Raw genomic sequence first — 18,426 nt, 5'->3', positions numbered from 1 at the left:
CATTTTAGTCATTTAGCAAACACACTTGCTGATCATAACATGTCACAATACACACTCATAAAAAACATCACCCTGAGGGCTCTGGTAACTCACATCGAAGAAGGCTTTCTCCTCTATGTTTTTGGGCGCTCCCATGGTGGGCGTGCCTGGAATGACAGACTCCACCTCCGCCAGCTCAATCACCCCCTTACACTCCTTGTCCTGCCTGGTCTCATAGTATCTCAGCTAGACAGAGAGAGATCATTATCGTCACCACCACAGTAACAATCACCCCCTTACACTCCTTGTCCTGCCTGGTCTCATAGTATCTAAGCTAGACAGAGAGAGATCATTAATCTAAGCTAGACAGAGAGAGATCATTATCACCACCACAGTAACAATCACCATCAGTATCATAGTCCACCTCCCTCCTCTTACCTGATGTTTGGTCTTGTCCAGCACAAACCAGCGGGGTTTCCATGGCTTCAGCAACGCGCCTTTCTTAAACAGGATGCCCTCAAAACTCCTGGGAGTCAAAGGTAGAAGAAACCCAGTCAGTCACTTTCGTAACACACCGAGGGGTAATGTGTTGCTGGGGCAGTGATAAGGGAGTGGGTACAGACCTGTTCTCACTCTCCGTGCTCTGGAACTGGCTGTATAGGGTGCTGGTGCTGGGGCGCCCGGCCACAGGGGTGGAGGTGGTGCTGATCTCACGGTCCATGGCCAGGTTAATGGAGGAGCCCACTCCACTCTCCGGAAGGTACACCCCCTGAGACCGCCGCTGGTGACTCAGGTTGGACGACATCAGCAAAGAGCTGTTGAACGACGGCTGAAAGAGCAAGAAACCGGAGGAAGAGCAAGAAAACACAGAGGAGGATATCCTCCGATTAGATGAGGGCTAATCTATTCAATGAAACAAATAGTTGCCACATTACAAGAAGTTATTTTCAAATAATCTTCAAAAAGTCTAAATAAGTGTCTAAGTTTGTCAGTCAGAAGGATGGCATCCTAATAGCCAGTGAAACCCTAGGTTAGCTTCTGGTTGTCCAGCGTTTCTCACCCTGTTCTCCAGCTTTGCCTCGACCCGTTGGTTGGCCTTGATCTTGTCCCAGGTGTCCTTCCATTTCTCCGGTGGCAGCCCCAACTCTGCTTCCAGACTCTGCAGGTCCTAGGACAGTCAGATTAATGTATAAGCATTTAAAACAACAAGTTAGGGTTATACAGGGACTACTGCAGTATACTGATGGTACGTAATGTGTAAGTAATCGCCACTAACCTGCAGCAGTTTGGTGATGGCGTCGGGTACCACTCTGCTGCGGCTGTCGTAGCAGGGCCAGACGATGTGTCGCTGTGACTTGGGGGTGGTGGTGTCTGGTTTGTCAGGTACCTCCTCAGCCAGCCTCTCCTGCCGGCCCCTCTGCACCAGCTCCCAGTCGTAAGATGGGCCCTCAGACAGCGTCTCCTCTATGTAGAAGTCCCACACCTTCAGGTTGGAGATGAAGCTGTACGGCCGCAGCACCTGGGGAAAAGAAAATAGTAAACAGAGGGATTTCACTAGTAAATGAACAAATGGAATTATTTTTGTTACCACAAAACGTGCATGTAATTAAAAGTTATAATTCTAACTACAAGATTGTCTAGTGCATCTTAAGTCTAAGATCGTAAAACTAAACCTCCACTTGATTAGAAAATGGATAAAATCCACTTGAATTTTCAGTAAACTTTCCCACCAGGGGGCAGTCTAACGTAACCCAGTAGAGTTCTAGGCTCACTCACCTCCTCATCCTCTGGTGAGAACATGTAGTTGAAGAAGATAGGTGTTTTCTTGTTGAGCCGGTCGATGTAATCCCACACTGACTTACACACCTGCGGGTTCTTCCTCTCCCCCTTCTCCTCGTACAGAACCCCTTAACACAGACAGAAGGTTTATCAACTCAATCACTCAACTGGCATACAAGTTACACTTAAACACCCACAAGTGTACAGAAATATCCTACTTATAAGAATTCAGATTGTATCTATGGGGTCTGGAGTTTCTCCTAACCATGTAACCTAAATCTGGAGATAGGCCATCTGATAAGGGAAAAACTCGAGCCCTTATCTGTAGAACGGAGAAAAGGCTCACCGAGCTCGATGCGTTCGTAGTCCGAGTCGAGCAGGAAGGTTCTGAATCGGTTGGACACGTAGTGGTAGGCCAGGAACTTCAGGTAGTACTGACTGAACTCAAACTCCATGGGGAACTGCAGGTGGATCTGAGGAGGGGGGACAGGATTTAACACGTCAGTTGCTCTTCCTCTGTTTACTGCTCAACTTCCTGATCGTCAAACATTCACTGGCCTTTTCTCAATTGGATTTGCTCAACTCCTGTGTCCTATTTCACCTCCTTTAGAAAAAGTTCAAAGATAATCGAGGAGAAGGAAAACGAGCTTAGACTCTCCTCTCGCGTCACCAGGCGAATGTGATAAATGACGTGATAAAACAAAATGTAGCTAGTTGTGCAAGACATTTTATAGATAAAAGTAGAATATTGTTTTTAAATGTGTATATGCTTTTCTCCTACGAAAAAACAAAAGCTGATTCAAATGGGGTGTGGCAGATTTCAAAACTCTTCCGCGAAGAACTCCGATAGGATACATACAGTACATTTGGAAAGTATTCATACCCCTTAACTTTTTCCAGACGTTGTTACGTTACAGCCTTATTCTAAAATTGATTAAATTGTTTTCTCAATCTACCCACAATACCCCATAATGACGAAGTAAAAACTGTTTACACATTTTTGCAAATGTATTAACATTTTCGAACTGAAATACCACATTTACATAAGTATACTTAGTACTTCGTTGAAGCACCTTTGGCAGCGATTACAGCCTCGAGTATTCTTGGGTATGATGCTACAAGCTTGGCACACCTGTATTTGGGAAGTTTCTCCCATTCTTCTCTGCTGATCCTCTCAAGCTCTGTCAGGTTGGATGGGGAGCGTCGCTGCACATCTTTTTTCAGGTCTCTCCAGAGATGTTCGATCGGGCTCAAGTCTGGGTTCTGGCTGGGCAACTCAAGGACATTCAGAAACTTGTCCCGAAGCCACTCCTGCGTGTCTTGGCTGTGAGATTTGGGTTGTTGTCCTGTTGGAAGGTGAACCTTCGCCCCAGTCTGAAGTCCTGAGTGCTCTGGAGCAGGTTTCGTCAAAGATCTCTCTGCACTTTGCTCCGTTCATCTCTCCCTCGATCCTGACTAGTCTCCCAGTCCCTGCCGCTAAAAAACACCTGCCACCACCATGCTTCACCGTAGGGATAGTGCCAGGTTTCCTCCATAGAGTTCAATCTTGTTTCTCATGGTCTGAGAGTCTTTAGGTGCCTTTTGACAAACTCCAAGATGGCTGTCATGTGCCTTTTACTGAGGAGTGGCTTCCATCTGGCCACTCTACCATAAAGGCCTGCTTGGTGGAGTGCTGCAGAGATGGTTGTCCTTCTGGAAGATTCTCCCATCTGAGGAATTCTGGAGCTCTGTCAGTGTGACTATTGGGTTCTTGGTCACCTTCCTTCAATGCTGCAGACATTTTTTGGTACCCCAGATCTGTGCCTCGACACAATCCTGTCTCAGAACTCCACGGACAATTCTTTCGACCTCATGGCTTGGTTTTTGCTCTGACATGCACTGTTAACTGTGGGACCTCATATAGACAGGTGTGTGCCTTTCCAAATCATGTCCAATCAATTGAATTTACCACAGGTGGACTCCAATTAAGTAATATTTTTTACCCACCTTTTCTCCCAAAAGTTGATCTTGTCTCATCACTGCAACTGCCCAATAGGCTCAAGATAGGCGAAGGTGGAGTCATGCGTCCTCTGAAACCCGGCTAACCGCGCTCCTTAACAGCCACCAGTTTAACCCGGAAGCAAGCCGCACCAATGTGTGAGAGGAAACACCGTTCAACTGGCGACCAGAGTCAGTCTGTAGGCACCCGGCCCGCCACACGGAGTCGCTAGGGCGCGATGTGCCAAGTCCTATTGAACTCCTGGCAACGGCCAGTTGTGGCACAGACCTGGAATGAACCCGGATCTGTAGTAACGCATCTCTATTTAACTGCCTTAGACCGCTGCGCCACCTGGTAGGCCCAGGATCTGAATACTTATGTAAATAAGATCTGTTTTTTATTTTTTATAAATTTTCAAAAATTTCTAAAAACCTGTTTTCACTTTGTAATTTTAAGGTATTGTGTGTAGATTGATGAGTAGATTGATTAAATACTTTTTGAACAATTTTAGTCTTAACGTAACAAAATTTGAAGGGGTCTGAATACTTTCCGAATGCACTGTATGACTATCCTCGATGAAAGGTGGCTTTCGAGGGGAGGAAACTCTTCCATTTACCTACCCTTCAAAATTGACACGCTCCTGGACCACTCTACCACTTTGAACAGACTTTTACTCAAATGAGGAAGGGCCACAGAGAGTCAGCAGACTCTGCACTCTCTCAAACAAATGTTTGGATGAAGGGGAAAGGAGGAAGACATGTTAAAACTTTTAAATAATCTGTTCTAGCACATCCATATAACAGGATGGTCGGACATAGCGTACTCATCTGATTACATTCAGGAAATATTTGATCCAGGTTAATAGTTCTCGGCTGAGCTTTGTAACAGTTTACATGAAGAAGACTATTTAAAGACAGTCTATTGCAGAAAGAGACAAAGGATCCTGGTGAGATATGGGTCATTCCACCAATTAGGTGCCTTTTGAGTAGTGTGAAAAACTGAAGAAAAAAAACATTTCACCTAATTTTAACATTGTTATAAAGAGCACATGTTCAATTTAAAAAATAACCCCATCTCAAGAGGTTAACTAAAATTACTATAGTAATTCTTGAATTATCCATAAATCCCATTGTGACAGGGGGAATGGAAGGTTGTGTAAAACAGGGAGGGGCAACAATGCAAGCTTCACCAATAAGTTTAAACATTTGTAGCCCGTCTTTGTATGGGTAACAGGGTTGACGTGTTAGGCTCGACCCACTCAGTTACCAAACACCAGAAAATGGCCAAAGAGTAGAACCAGATCACCGGCTTTACCTCTATGATTTGACTATTAGATGGTTCTTTTGAATAAATAAATAGGAATAGTTTCCCCATATTAAAATGAGAGTTCACGTGACAGGGTTGACCTTAAAATGAGGAACGGGGCTTTTTTCCCCCCTTAAAATTAAAATCACATGAAATAATTAATCATCTTCAGAAATGACGATCAAAGCAACAAGATAACTAGTGTTTTACAATGATGTTGTTGGGATTAAGTGGGTTAAAAATCTTCTTACAAGTTAGAGGACACACAAAATGTATTCATTTTTCCCCCATTCGGTCTATATTCAAGGGCACTTCATTTAATATAACAGGATTTTAAAATTCAATATTTGTGTACAATTTCTACATAAAATATCAAAAAGACACTCATTATGGGAACGACCCAGATACTGAGTGTACAAAATATTAGGAACACCTGCTCTTTCCATGACTGACCAGGTGAATCCAGGTGAAAGCTATGATCCCTTATTGGTGTCACCTGTTAAATTGAGGCTGTTCTGAGGGCAAAAGGGCGAGCAACTCAATATTAGGAAGGTGTTCCTAATGGTTTGTACACACAGTGTACGTCCCTGTATGTGTAATAACACTACTGACAGTAACAGGGGGTTAAATAGAGCACGCCATTGTGAAGCTGGGATCATAAATATAGACAGGACTATTGAAACCCTCTGCCAGAGATGCATCATACATACAAGTCCACGTCACTGGCCGGGAAAAAAAAGAAATTCACTGTCACACTCAGGTAAACACTCACATGTTTACTCAGACACACACCTATACAGATAAATAGCAGAATCCAGGTGATATGGGTAAAGTAGCTGACATGTAAACACCCAGTGACACGGTTAGACAAACACACACACACACACACACACACACACACACTTTACTGTCACACCTGCACTCATAAAACCCACCCCAACATGTACATACCTGGTGCACGCAGTCGAGAAACTGCAGGAATACAGGTGTGAAGCCGCTGCTCTGGCTGGCCAGGGTCTGGGCGCCGCGATGACTGAACCTGTGGCCAAACGACAGCCACTCCTTCTCCACCAGCAGGCGGAAGCCATCGAAGGTCCGGTAGTACGGGTCTGACAGAAGCTGGACCAGAGACACCACCTAGAGACAGAATCGGTACGATAGACAGGATGACTGTAATTTATAGGCTACCTAAACAGTGGAGTGAGGAGAGAGACAGGCAGTCAGGCAGAGACAGGGTTGAGACCTATATTAGCTGTGAGAGGTGTGTAAGCATTGCGAGTACGTTTAGGGAGTACGTGTGTTATACCTGAGTAGTGACGTCCCAGCCGTCCTCCAGACTGACCATGACTGACGAGCCTGTGTCTAACAACTCTACCACCAGGACAGACACCTGCAGAACTCTGTGGAGCTGGACACACAAACGTCATGACAAAACCACCTAAATCATACACACGTGAACTTATGCAGAGTCAGGATAAACACACAAAAACAAAATGTATCCATAGGTCTCTCTATTGCACAATACATACACTTTTACAGTTGCACACGCTAACACACACTGTATGAATGAGAGCATTACCAGGCACATCCATTCGGACTCCTCCAGGCAGCGGTGGAAGGTCATGCCGGGTTCAGAGGTGGCTGAGCTGGGAACACAGGCCTTCATCAGCTTCTTAAAGCTGTTCTTCACCTGACGCACATCGCACACCTCGATGGGCACCACCTCCCACTGCTGGAACGAGTCCTGCTTACCACCCTGATGATATGGGACAAACAGGGGTCAAGGTTCAATGACACCAACACCTCAAAAGACTTGAGATAGTGAGTCTTTATCAATATTCAAATCAGTAGACAGTCCAGTGTAGTATTGTGTATTGGCAGTTACTTTGAGCTGTGTCTTGTCTCCGATGATGTAGAGGTAGGCCCTCTGCTGTCTGAGGAACAGGGCCTCGCTGGGGCCCCCGTTGGGCTGGGGAGACTCCTTACTGGACAGCCTGTTCCCCACTTCGGGGTTGTAGGCACTCAGACGCCCACTTCCCCGGATACTGCCCCACTTCCCTGGAGCACACACATACAGGTAGAGGTTTTAGAGGGGGTCATCACACACACACAGGTAGAGGTTTTAGAGGGGGTCATCACACACACACAGGTAGAGGTTTTAGAGGGGGTTCACACACACACACACACACAGGTAGAGGTTTTAGAGGGGGATATCACACACACACACACACACACAGGTTTTAGAGGGGGTTATCACACACAGGTTTTAGAGGGGGTTATCACACACACACACAGGTAGAGGTTTTAGAGGGGGTTATCACACACACACACACACACACACACACACACACACACACACACACACACACAGGTAGAGGTTTTGGAGGGGGTTATCACACACACACACACACGTAGAGGTTTTAGAGGGGGTTATCACACACACACAGGTAGAGGTTTTAGAGGGGATTATCACACACACACACAGGTAGAGGTTTTAGAGGGGGTCATCACACACACAGGTAGAGGTTTTAGAGGGGGTTATCACACACACAGGTAGAGGTTTTAGAGGGGATTATCACACACACAGGTAGAGGTTTTAGAAGGGGTTATCACACACACACACACACACAGGTAGAGGTTTTAGAGGGGGTTATCACACACACACACACACACACACACACACACGTATATGTTTTAGAGGGGGTCATCACACACACACACACGGGTAGAGGTTTTAGAGGGGGTCATCACACACACAGGTAGAGGTTTTAGAGGGGGTCATCACACACACAGGTAGAGGTTTTAGAGGGGGTCATCACACACACACAGGTAGAGGTTTTAGAGGGGGTCATCACACACACAGGTAGAGGTTTTAGAGGGGGTCATCACACACACAGGTAGAGGTTTTAGAGGGGGTCATCACACACACACACACACACACACACACACACACACAGGTAGAGGTTTTAGAGGGGGTTATCACACACACACACACACACACACAGGTAGAGGTTTTAGAGGGGATTATCACACACAGGTAGAGGTTTTAGAGGGGGTTATCACACACACACACAGGTAGAGGTTTTAGAGGGGGTTATCACACACACACACACACACACACACACACACACACACACAGGTAGAGGTTTTAGAGGGGGTTATCACACACACACACACACAGGTAGAGGTTTTAGAGGGGGTTATCACACACACAGGTAGAGGTTTTAGAGGGGGTTATCACACACACAGGTAGAGGTTTTAGAGGGGGTCATCACACACACAGGTAGAGGTTTTAGAGGGGGTCATCACACACACAGGTAGAGGTTTTAGAGGGGGTCATCACACACACAGGTAGAGGTTTTAGAGGGGGTCATCACACACACAGGTAGAGGTTTTAGAGGGGGTTATCACACACACACACACAGGTAGAGGTTTTAGAGGGGATTATCACACACACACACAGGTAGAGGTTTTAGAGGGGGTTATCACACACACACAGGTAGAGGTTTTAGAGGGGGTTATCACACACACACACACACACACACAGGTAGAGGTTTTAGAGGGGGTTATCACACACACACACACACAGGTAGAGGTTTTAGAGGGGGTTATCACACACACAGGTAGAGGTTTTAGAGGGGGTCATCACACACACAGGTAGAGGTTTTAGAGGGGGTCATCACACACACAGGTAGAGGTTTTAGAGGGGGTCATCACACACACAGGTAGAGGTTTTAGAGGGGGTCATCACACACACAGGTAGAGGTTTTAGAGGGGGTTATCACACACACACACACAGGTAGAGGTTTTAGAGGGGATTATCACACACACACACAGGTAGAGGTTTTAGAGGGGGTTATCACACACACACAGGTAGAGGTTTTAGAGGGGGTCATCACACACACACAGGTAGAGGTTTTAGAGGGGGTCATCACACACACACAGGTAGAGGTTTTAGAGGGGGTTCACACACACACAGGTAGAGGTTTTAGAGGGGGTTCACACACACACAGGTAGAGGTTTTAGAGGGGGTTCACACACACACACACACACACAGGTAGAGGTTTTAGAGGGGGATATCACACACACACACACACACAGGTTTTAGAGGGGGTTATCACACACAGGTTTTAGAGGGGGTTATCACACACACACAGGTAGAGGTTTTAGAGGGGGTTATCACACACACACACAGGTAGAGGTTTTAGAGGGGGTTATCACACACACACACACACACACACACACACACACACACACACACACACACACACACACACACACACACACACACACACACACACACACACACACACACACAGGTAGAGGTTTTGGAGGGGGTTATCACACACACACACACACGTAGAGGTTTTAGAGGGGGTTATCACACACACACAGGTAGAGGTTTTAGAGGGGATTATCACACACACACACACAGGTAGAGGTTTTAGAGGGGGTCATCACACACACAGGTAGAGGTTTTAGAGGGGGTTATCACACACACAGGTAGAGGTTTTAGAAGGGGTTATCACACACACACACACACACACACAGGTAGAGGTTTTAGAGGGGGTTATCACACACACACACACACACACACACACACACACACGTATATGTTTTAGAGGGGGTCATCACACACACACACACGGGTAGAGGTTTTAGAGGGGGTCATCACACACACAGGTAGAGGTTTTAGAGGGGGTCATCACACACACAGGTAGAGGTTTTAGAGGGGGTCATCACACACACACAGGTAGAGGTTTTAGAGGGGGTCATCACACACACAGGTAGAGGTTTTAGAGGGGGTCATCACACACACAGGTAGAGGTTTTAGAGGGGGTCATCACACACACACACACACACACACACACACACACACACACACACACACACACACACACACACACACAGGTAGAGGTTTTAGAGGGGGTTATCACACACACACACACACACACACAGGTAGAGGTTTTAGAGGGGATTATCACACACACACACAGGTAGAGGTTTTAGAGGGGGTTATCACACACACACACAGGTAGAGGTTTTAGAGGGGGTTATCACACACACACACAGGTAGAGGTTTTAGAGGGGGTTATCACACACACACACACACACACACAGGTAGAGGTTTTAGAGGGGGTTATCACACACACACACACACACACACACACACACACAGGTAGAGGTTTTAGAGGGGGTTATCACACACACAGGTAGAGGTTTTAGAGGGGGTCATCACACACACAGGTAGAGGTTTTAGAGGGGGTCATCACACACACAGGTAGAGGTTTTAGAGGGGGTCATCACACACACAGGTAGAGGTTTTAGAGGGGGTCATCACACACACAGGTAGAGGTTTTAGAGGGGGTTATCACACACACACACACACACACACACACACACACACACACACAGGTAGAGGTTTTAGAGGGGGTTATCACACACACACACACACAGGTAGAGGTTTTAGAGGGGATTATCACACACACACACAGGTAGAGGTTTTAGAGGGGGTTATCACACACACACAGGTAGAGGTTTTAGAGGGGGTTATCACACACACACACACACACACACACACAGGTAGAGGTTTTAGAGGGGGTTATCACACACACACACACACAGGTAGAGGTTTTAGAGGGGGTTATCACACACACAGGTAGAGGTTTTAGAGGGGGTCATCACACACACAGGTAGAGGTTTTAGAGGGGGTCATCACACACACAGGTAGAGGTTTTAGAGGGGGTCATCACACACACAGGTAGAGGTTTTAGAGGGGGTCATCACACACACAGGTAGAGGTTTTAGAGGGGGTCATCACACACACAGGTAGAGGTTTTAGAGGGGGTTATCACACACACACACACACACACACACACACACACACACACACACACAGGTAGAGGTTTTAGAGGGGGTTATCACACACACACACACAGGTAGAGGTTTTAGAGGGGATTATCACACACACACACAGGTAGAGGTTTTAGAGGGGGTTATCACACACACACAGGTAGAGGTTTTAGAGGGGGTTATCACACACACACACACACACACACACACAGGTAGAGGTTTTAGAGGGGGTTATCACACACACACACACACAGGTAGAGGTTTTAGAGGGGGTTATCACACACACACACAGGTAGAGGTTTTGGAGGGGGTTATCACACACACACACAGGTAGAGGTTTTGGAGGGGGTTATCACACACACACACACACACAGGTAGAGGGTTTGGAGGGGGTTATCACACACACACACACACACACGTGGAGGTTTTAGAGGGGGTTATCACACACACACACACACACACACGTAGAGGTTTTAGAGGGGGTTATCACACACACACACACACACACACACACGTAGAGGTTTTAGAGGGGATTATCACACACACACACACACACAGGTAGAGGTTTTAGAGGGGGTTATCACACACACACACACAGGTAGAGGTTTTGGAGGGGGTTATCACACACACACACACAGGTAGAGGGTTTGGAGGGGGTTATCACACACACACACACACGTAGAGGTTTATCACACACACACACGTAGAGGTTTTAGAGGGGGTTATCACACACACACACGTAGAGGTTTTAGAGGGGATTATCACACACACACAGGTAGAGGTTTTAGAGATGGTTATCACACACACAGGTAGAGGTTTTAGAGGGGGTTATCACACACACACACACACACACAGGTAGAGGTTTTAGAGGGGGTCATCACACACACAGGTAGATGTTTTAGAGGGGGTCATCACACACACAGGTAGAGGTTTTAGAGGGGGTCATCACACACACAGGTAGATGTTTTAGAGGGGGTCATCACACACACAGGTAGAGGTTTTAGAGGGGGTCATCACACACACAGGTAGAGGTTTTAGAGGGGGTCATCACACACACAGGTAGAGGTTTTAGAGGGGGTCATCACACACACAGGTAGAGGTTTTAGAGGGGGTCATCACACACACAGGTAGAGGTTTTAGAGGGGGTCATCACACACACAGGTAGAGGTTTTAGAGGGGGTCATCACACACACAGGTAGAGGTTTTAGAGGGGGTCATCACACACACAGGTAGAGGTTTTAGAGGGGGTCATCACACACACAGGTAGAGGTTTTAGAGGGGGTTATCACACACACACACAGGTAGAGGTTTTAGAGGGGGTCATCACACACACAGGTAGAGGTTTTAGAGGGGGTCATCACACACACAGGTAGAGGTTTTAGAGGGGGTCATCACACACACAGGTAGAGGTTTTAGAGGGGGTCATCACACACACAGGTAGAGGTTTTAGAGGGGGTCATCACACACACAGGTAGAGGTTTTAGAGGGGGTCATCACACACACAGGTAGAGGTTTTAGAGGGGGTCATCACACACACAGGTAGAGGTTTTAGAGGGGGTCATCACACACACAGGTAGAGGTTTTAGAGGGGGTCATCACACACACAGGTAGAGGTTTTAGAGGGGGTCATCACACACACAGGTAGAGGTTTTAGAGGGGGTCATCACACACACAGGTAGAGGTTTTAGAGGGGGTCATCACACACACAGGTAGAGGTTTTAGAGGGGGTCATCACACACACAGGTAGAGGTTTTAGAGGGGGTCATCACACACACAGGTAGAGGTTTTAGAGGGGGTCATCACACACACAGGTAGAGGTTTTAGAGGGGGTCATCACACACACAGGTAGAGGTTTTAGAGGGGGTCATCACACACAGGTAGAGGTTTTAGAGGGGGTCATCACACACACAGGTAGAGGTTTTAGAGGGGGTCATCACACACAGGTAGAGGTTTTAGAGGGGGTCATCACACACAGGTAGAGGTTTTACAGGGGGTTATCACACACACACAGTATGCATTCTCCAATCCACCCTCCAAGTTTGCCATTATCAACACACAAGCCATTTATGCAGTGACACATAGTCATTGTACTTTATACCACTAGACTAACTGAAAGCCATGCTGATAAAATATAAATAATTGAACAGCTACTATAGTAAGATTGATCTATTTTGCTAAATAGGCTGTGTGAAAATGATGCCCCAAACCTAACAACGCTGGAAAAACACGAGTCATCAGACCACTCACAGAACACTGTAGTAATCAAACACAGAACAGAAACATGGACAAACAGGACGATCTGCAGCAGGGTGTGGAGTCGACGGCCCACTAGAAAAGCATGCAAACAGATGCCTTGAAAGAAGAGAATATCTCCAACAAAGAGACTGGACAACAAAAGGTTAGTCCTGAGAGAGCAAGAGAGACACACACACTAGGACATCACAGGGAAAGAGGGACCGACAGGCGGGGGCGCCAGCCAACGCAGACAGACTGAGGTCACTGTTAAGAGTCCTGATTGGTTAGATTGGGGAGCTAGGGGTCGGTGCATACTGTACCTCCAGGGGGGTTTCTGGCCTTGCCTGAAACTCTGGGCTGAGAGAGGGAGATGACCCTCGCCCTTTGACCCAGAGCTGAGGTCAAATGACACAGAGATGATGCCCGTTAACCAACACCATAGACCATAGGGAGAGATGGTTTCACACAGCTATACATACACACAGGCCCAAATATGGATAAACTATGGAGATTAGTTATTATTCAGGTAACATAACCACCGTTCCTCTTTGGGTTAAAACACACTCGCATGTCAATTCGTTCCAGTGAATGTTCCTTCGCATGTAATTGTAGGGCAAGCCACAATACAATCCCAAACCAAACCTATAAATAAGACATTCCTTGCAAAGGAAGTTTCAATGAACTAATTGATGCAAGTAACACAACCACATACAAACACAGTAAAACCACAATCTCACCTCCGCGGCTGAAGGTTTCAGGTACGTCCTCCTTGCCTCCCATCACCTGTTTCATCAGAGCTCCGATCTTAGGCTGCCTCAGCTTATCTGACGAGTCTGGGGATAGACACAAGCTAAGGATCACAAACTCTGGCTTAAGAGAGAGTGTGTGTGCTTCAGGGTTTCCGTTAGGAAAATGTGGCGCTGGACATTTGATCGACAGCATAATTTACCAAACATTTGAGAAATGTACCAGACCTAAATGCATTGGGTGTGTAACCTGACTAACACATCCACCCACAGTGCTCAGAATGACTGAAATCATTTAGATTATGATAAGGCAACAGCTCCTGTCCTTCCGAATTCTGAAGCGCACTATTAAGATGTTAGAATAACTGTCCACATTCACTTTTCCTCAGCTAACAAGACGAGTAAGGAACAGGAAAATCACTAGCCTATGTCAATCTACTGTCCACCATTGTAGAAAAGTTGACCTATTCTATTTGTCAGCTTGTCGTTCTGTGCGAGAAAGAAATGGCCTAATCCAAACAGACTGGGACAATTGTGGGACGATAGATCCCAAATTCATCCAACCAGTACATCAAAATTAAAAGCACTGAGGCTCATGCACAGATCAGAATGTTTAGCTTAAAATGTTGATAAACGTTTATTTATTCACATTATAAGCGCAGCAATGCGCACACAGCAGTTATAGGCTACACGCTAATGTTAGTTCCATAATGCAATTAGCGGGAAAACACCGTTGTCAAGAGCACACTGCACATGCAAGCGGATTCATGTAAGATAAAAATATCCATTAGAAACGTAGAAGATCGGAGATCTAAAGATGCAACAACTAGCATGGATTGCTAATATGATCAAGATTGTGTTTTTGGCTACTGGACAACGAAGAAAGTTGATTTGAAAACCAATAGAAAATGTGGCTACTTGTTTCATTGGCATTGGGAAGTCTTTATAAAAAAAATGCCTCCACATTTACAGGAACATATTTTGGCTCAGCTACATTGAAGCAAGGTAAGACATGCCTCATAATATGAAGTTAAACGTTAAAGTTTCACTTAATTGAGTATATGTTTTGAAAATGCATACCATCTCCAGCTCACATTCTAAAGTGGTGTGTGACCTTCTGAATCATGCCTTCAGTTGCCTAAGCACTTCAAATGAAATAGTAGCTCTTTTTAATGCTGGCTATCAAAACAGTTAACATGTAATTGCATTTAAAATTGTTGTGCGATGATTGGGCTTATAAAATCTCTGTTTTACAGATATTCCCCCACAAAATATATGTTCTGTATCTGTATGTGCGTGTGATAAATAAGAATCATAACGACTAAAGAAAATAAACACATTCCAATATAATTCCATTAAATTATGCAAATGAACCTATAGACCGACAAGCATGATCGGTCAAATGCATTTCCATCGACTGGTATTTCCAGCAACGAATAGGCTAAAAAGCATTATTTTGAAATGGGATTATGTTATATTTTGTGGGACAATTGGCCGGTGCCAATTTGATTTATCGTCTTCTCTTACATTTTTTGGGGCCAAAAGCCGGCTATTACCGGCTAACGGAAACCCTGATGTGTATGTGCGTGTCCTACCTGAGGTGCTCATGTGAGTGGAGGTGAAGCCGCCGAGTGTGTTCCTGCCACTGGGCTCACAGTAAGAGGGCATGGAGCTGATGATCGCCTGCATGTACTTCTCCTGCTCCAGGCTGGTCGAGTCGGCCTGGGAGGGGCCTGGGGAAGGGTCACAACTGTCAATCACCACTGGTTTATGCAGCTTTGCATGCTGGGTATAAAATGCTGAAGACTAAAAAATGCTGCTCAAGCTATAAGGGGCACGAGCTGTGCATTTCAATGCATCTAAAGTGTTTGTCTATTTGCTCATTGTATTTGATGAGTTGAGACTTACACTTCCACATTAAATTGCTACTGATATACAGTTGGAGTCAAAGTTCACATACACCTTAGCCAAATACATTTAAACTCAGTTTTTTACAATTCCTGACATTTAAACCTCGTAAAAATTCCCTGACTTAGGATCACCACTTTATTTTAAGAACGTGAAATGTCAGAATATTAGTAGAGTGATTTATTTCAGCTTTTCTTTCTTTCACCACATTCCCAGTGGGTCAGAAGTTTACATGCACTCAATTAGTATTTGGTAGCATTGCCTTTAAATTGTTTAACTTGGGTCAAACATTTTGTGTAGCCTTCCACAAGCTTCCCACAATAAGTTTGGTGAATTTTGGCCCATTCCTCCTGACAGAGCTGGTGTAACTGAGTCAGGTTTGTAGGCCTCCTTGCTCACACACCCTTTTTCAGTTCTGCCCACAAACTTTCTATTGGATTGAGGTCAGGGCTTTGTGATGGCCACTCCAATACCTTGACTTTGTTGTCCTTAAGCCATTTTGCCACATCTTTGGAAGTATGCTTGGGGGTCATTGTCCATTTGGAAGACCCATTTGCGACCAAGCTTTAAATTCCTGACTGATGTCTTGAGATGTTGCTTCAATATTTCCACATAATTTTCTTCCTCATGATGCCATCTATTTTGTGAAGTGCACCAGTCCCTCCTGCAACAAAGCACCCCCACAACATGATGCTGCCAACCCCATGCTTCACGGTTGGGAGGGTGTTCTTCGGTTTGCAAGCCTCCCCCCTTTTCCTCAAAACGTAACGATGATCATTATGGCCAAACAGTTCTATTTTTGTTTCATCAGACCAAAGACATTTCTCCAAAAAGTACGATCTTTGTCCCCATGTGCAGTTGCAAACTGTAGTCTGGCTTTTTTTAATGGTGGTTTTGGAGCAGTGGCTTCTTCCTTGCCGAGCTGCCTTTCAGGTTACGTCAATATAGCGTATTACTGTGGATCTGTTTCCTCCAGCATCTTCACAAGGTCCATTGTGAGAATTAAGTTCCTCGGCGTACACATCACGGACAAACTGAAACGGTCCACCCACACAGACAGCGTGGTGAAGAAGGCGCAGCAGTGCCTCTTCAACCACAGGAGGCTGAAGAAATTCGGCTTGTCACCAAACACACAAACTTTTACAGATGCACAATTGAGAGCATCCTGTCGGGCTGTATCACCGCCTGGTACGGCAGCTGCTCCGCCCATAACCGGAAGGCTCTCCAGAGGGTAGTGAGGTCTGCACAACGCATCACCGGGTGCAAACTACCTGCCCTCCAGGACACCTACACCACCCGATGTCACAGGAAGGCCAAAAGATCACCAAGGACAGCAACCACCCGAGCCACTGCCTGTTCACCCCGCTATCATCCAGAAGGCGAGGTCAGTACAGGTGCATCAAAGCGGGGACCGAGAGACTGAAAAACAGCTTCTATCTCAAGGCCATCAGACTGTTAAACAGCCATCACTAACATTGAGTGGCTGCTGTCAACATACTGACTCAACTCCACCCACTTTAATAATGGTAAAATTGATGTAATCAATTTATCACTAGCCACTTTATATTATATAATGTTTACTTACCCTACATTACTCATCTCTTATGTATATACTGTACGCTATACCATCTACTGCATCTTGCCATCTTGATGTAATTAGATGTATCACTAGCCACTTTAAACAATGCCACTTTATATAAGGTTTTCATACCCTACATTACTCATCTCATATGTATATACTGTACACTATACCATCTACTGCATCTTGCGTATGCCGTTCGGCCATCACTCATTTGTATATTTTTATGTACATATTCATTCCTTTACATTTGTGTGTATAAGGTAGTTGTTGTGAAATTGTTAGGTTATATTACTTGTTAGATATTACCGCATGGTCGGAACTAGAAGCACAAGCATTTCGCTACACTTGCATTAACACCTGTTAACCATGTGTATGTGACAAATAAATTTGATTTTGATTTGCTGTTCTGGGATTGATTTGCACTTTTTGCACCACAGTACGTTCATCTCTAGGAGACAGAACGCGTCTCCTTCCTGAGCGGTATGACGGCTACGTGGTCCCATGGCGTTTATACTTGCGTACTATTGCTTGTACAGATGAACATGGTACCTTCAGGCATTTGGAAATTGCTCCCAAGGATGAACCAGACTTGTGGAGGTCTACAGTTTATTTTCTGAGGTCTTGGCTGATTTCTTTTGATTTTCCCATGTCATCAAGCAAAGAGACACTGAGTTTGAAAGTAGACCTTGAAATACATCCACAGGTACACCTCCAATTGACTCAAATGACATCAATTAGCCTATCAGAAGCTTCTAAAGCCATGACATCATGTTCTGGAATTTTCCAAGCTGTTTAAAGGCACAGTCAACTTAGTGTATGTAAACTTCTGACCCACTGGAATTGTGATACAGTGAATTATAATGGAAATAATCCATCTGTAAACAATTGTTGGAAAAATTACTTGTGTCATGTATAAAGTAGATGTCCTAACCGACTTGCCAAAACTATAGTTTGTTAACAAGAAATTTGTGGAGTGGTTGAAAAACGAGTTTCAGTAACTCCAACCTAAATGTATGTAAATTTCCGACTTCAACTGTAGCTGGCTTTGGAGTGGTTTGCCG

General features: G+C 45.4%; 1 protein-coding gene across 12 annotated transcripts in view; it reads right to left on the bottom strand.

Moving 5' to 3' along the window:
• Window positions 1-18,426, bottom strand: part of LOC106576236 (myotubularin-related protein 5) — a 73,664-nt gene that overhangs the window by 2,624 nt on the left and 52,614 nt on the right. For 10 of the 12 annotated variants that reach the window (XM_014153285.3, XM_014153288.3, XM_014153286.3 and 7 more), the window contains 14 exons: window positions 15,471-15,608; window positions 13,867-13,962; window positions 13,450-13,524; window positions 6,927-7,099; window positions 6,621-6,797; window positions 6,348-6,449; window positions 5,993-6,178; window positions 2,105-2,231; window positions 1,756-1,886; window positions 1,256-1,498; window positions 1,040-1,147; window positions 603-808; window positions 418-505; window positions 94-225 (listed from right to left, as the gene is read on the bottom strand). In XM_014153285.3, the coding sequence (XP_014008760.1) occupies window positions 94-225; window positions 418-505; window positions 603-808; window positions 1,040-1,147; window positions 1,256-1,498; window positions 1,756-1,886; window positions 2,105-2,231; window positions 5,993-6,178; window positions 6,348-6,449; window positions 6,621-6,797; window positions 6,927-7,099; window positions 13,450-13,524; window positions 13,867-13,962; window positions 15,471-15,608 (1,982 nt within the window). The remainder of the gene's footprint in view (window positions 1-93; window positions 226-417; window positions 506-602; window positions 809-1,039; window positions 1,148-1,255; window positions 1,499-1,755; window positions 1,887-2,104; window positions 2,232-5,992; window positions 6,179-6,347; window positions 6,450-6,620; window positions 6,798-6,926; window positions 7,100-13,449; window positions 13,525-13,866; window positions 13,963-15,470; window positions 15,609-18,426) is intronic. The other 2 variants (XM_014153291.3, XM_045699878.2) reach the window with 1 other exon arrangement.

The sequence above is a fragment of the Salmo salar genome, chromosome 17 (genome assembly GCF_965601325.2).
Source record: "Salmo salar chromosome 17, fSalSal1, whole genome shotgun sequence".
Lineage (NCBI taxonomy): Eukaryota > Metazoa > Chordata > Actinopteri > Salmoniformes > Salmonidae > Salmo > Salmo salar.
Note: the sequence above shows the minus strand (reverse complement) of the source record. Positions and strands in the feature narration are given on the sequence as shown.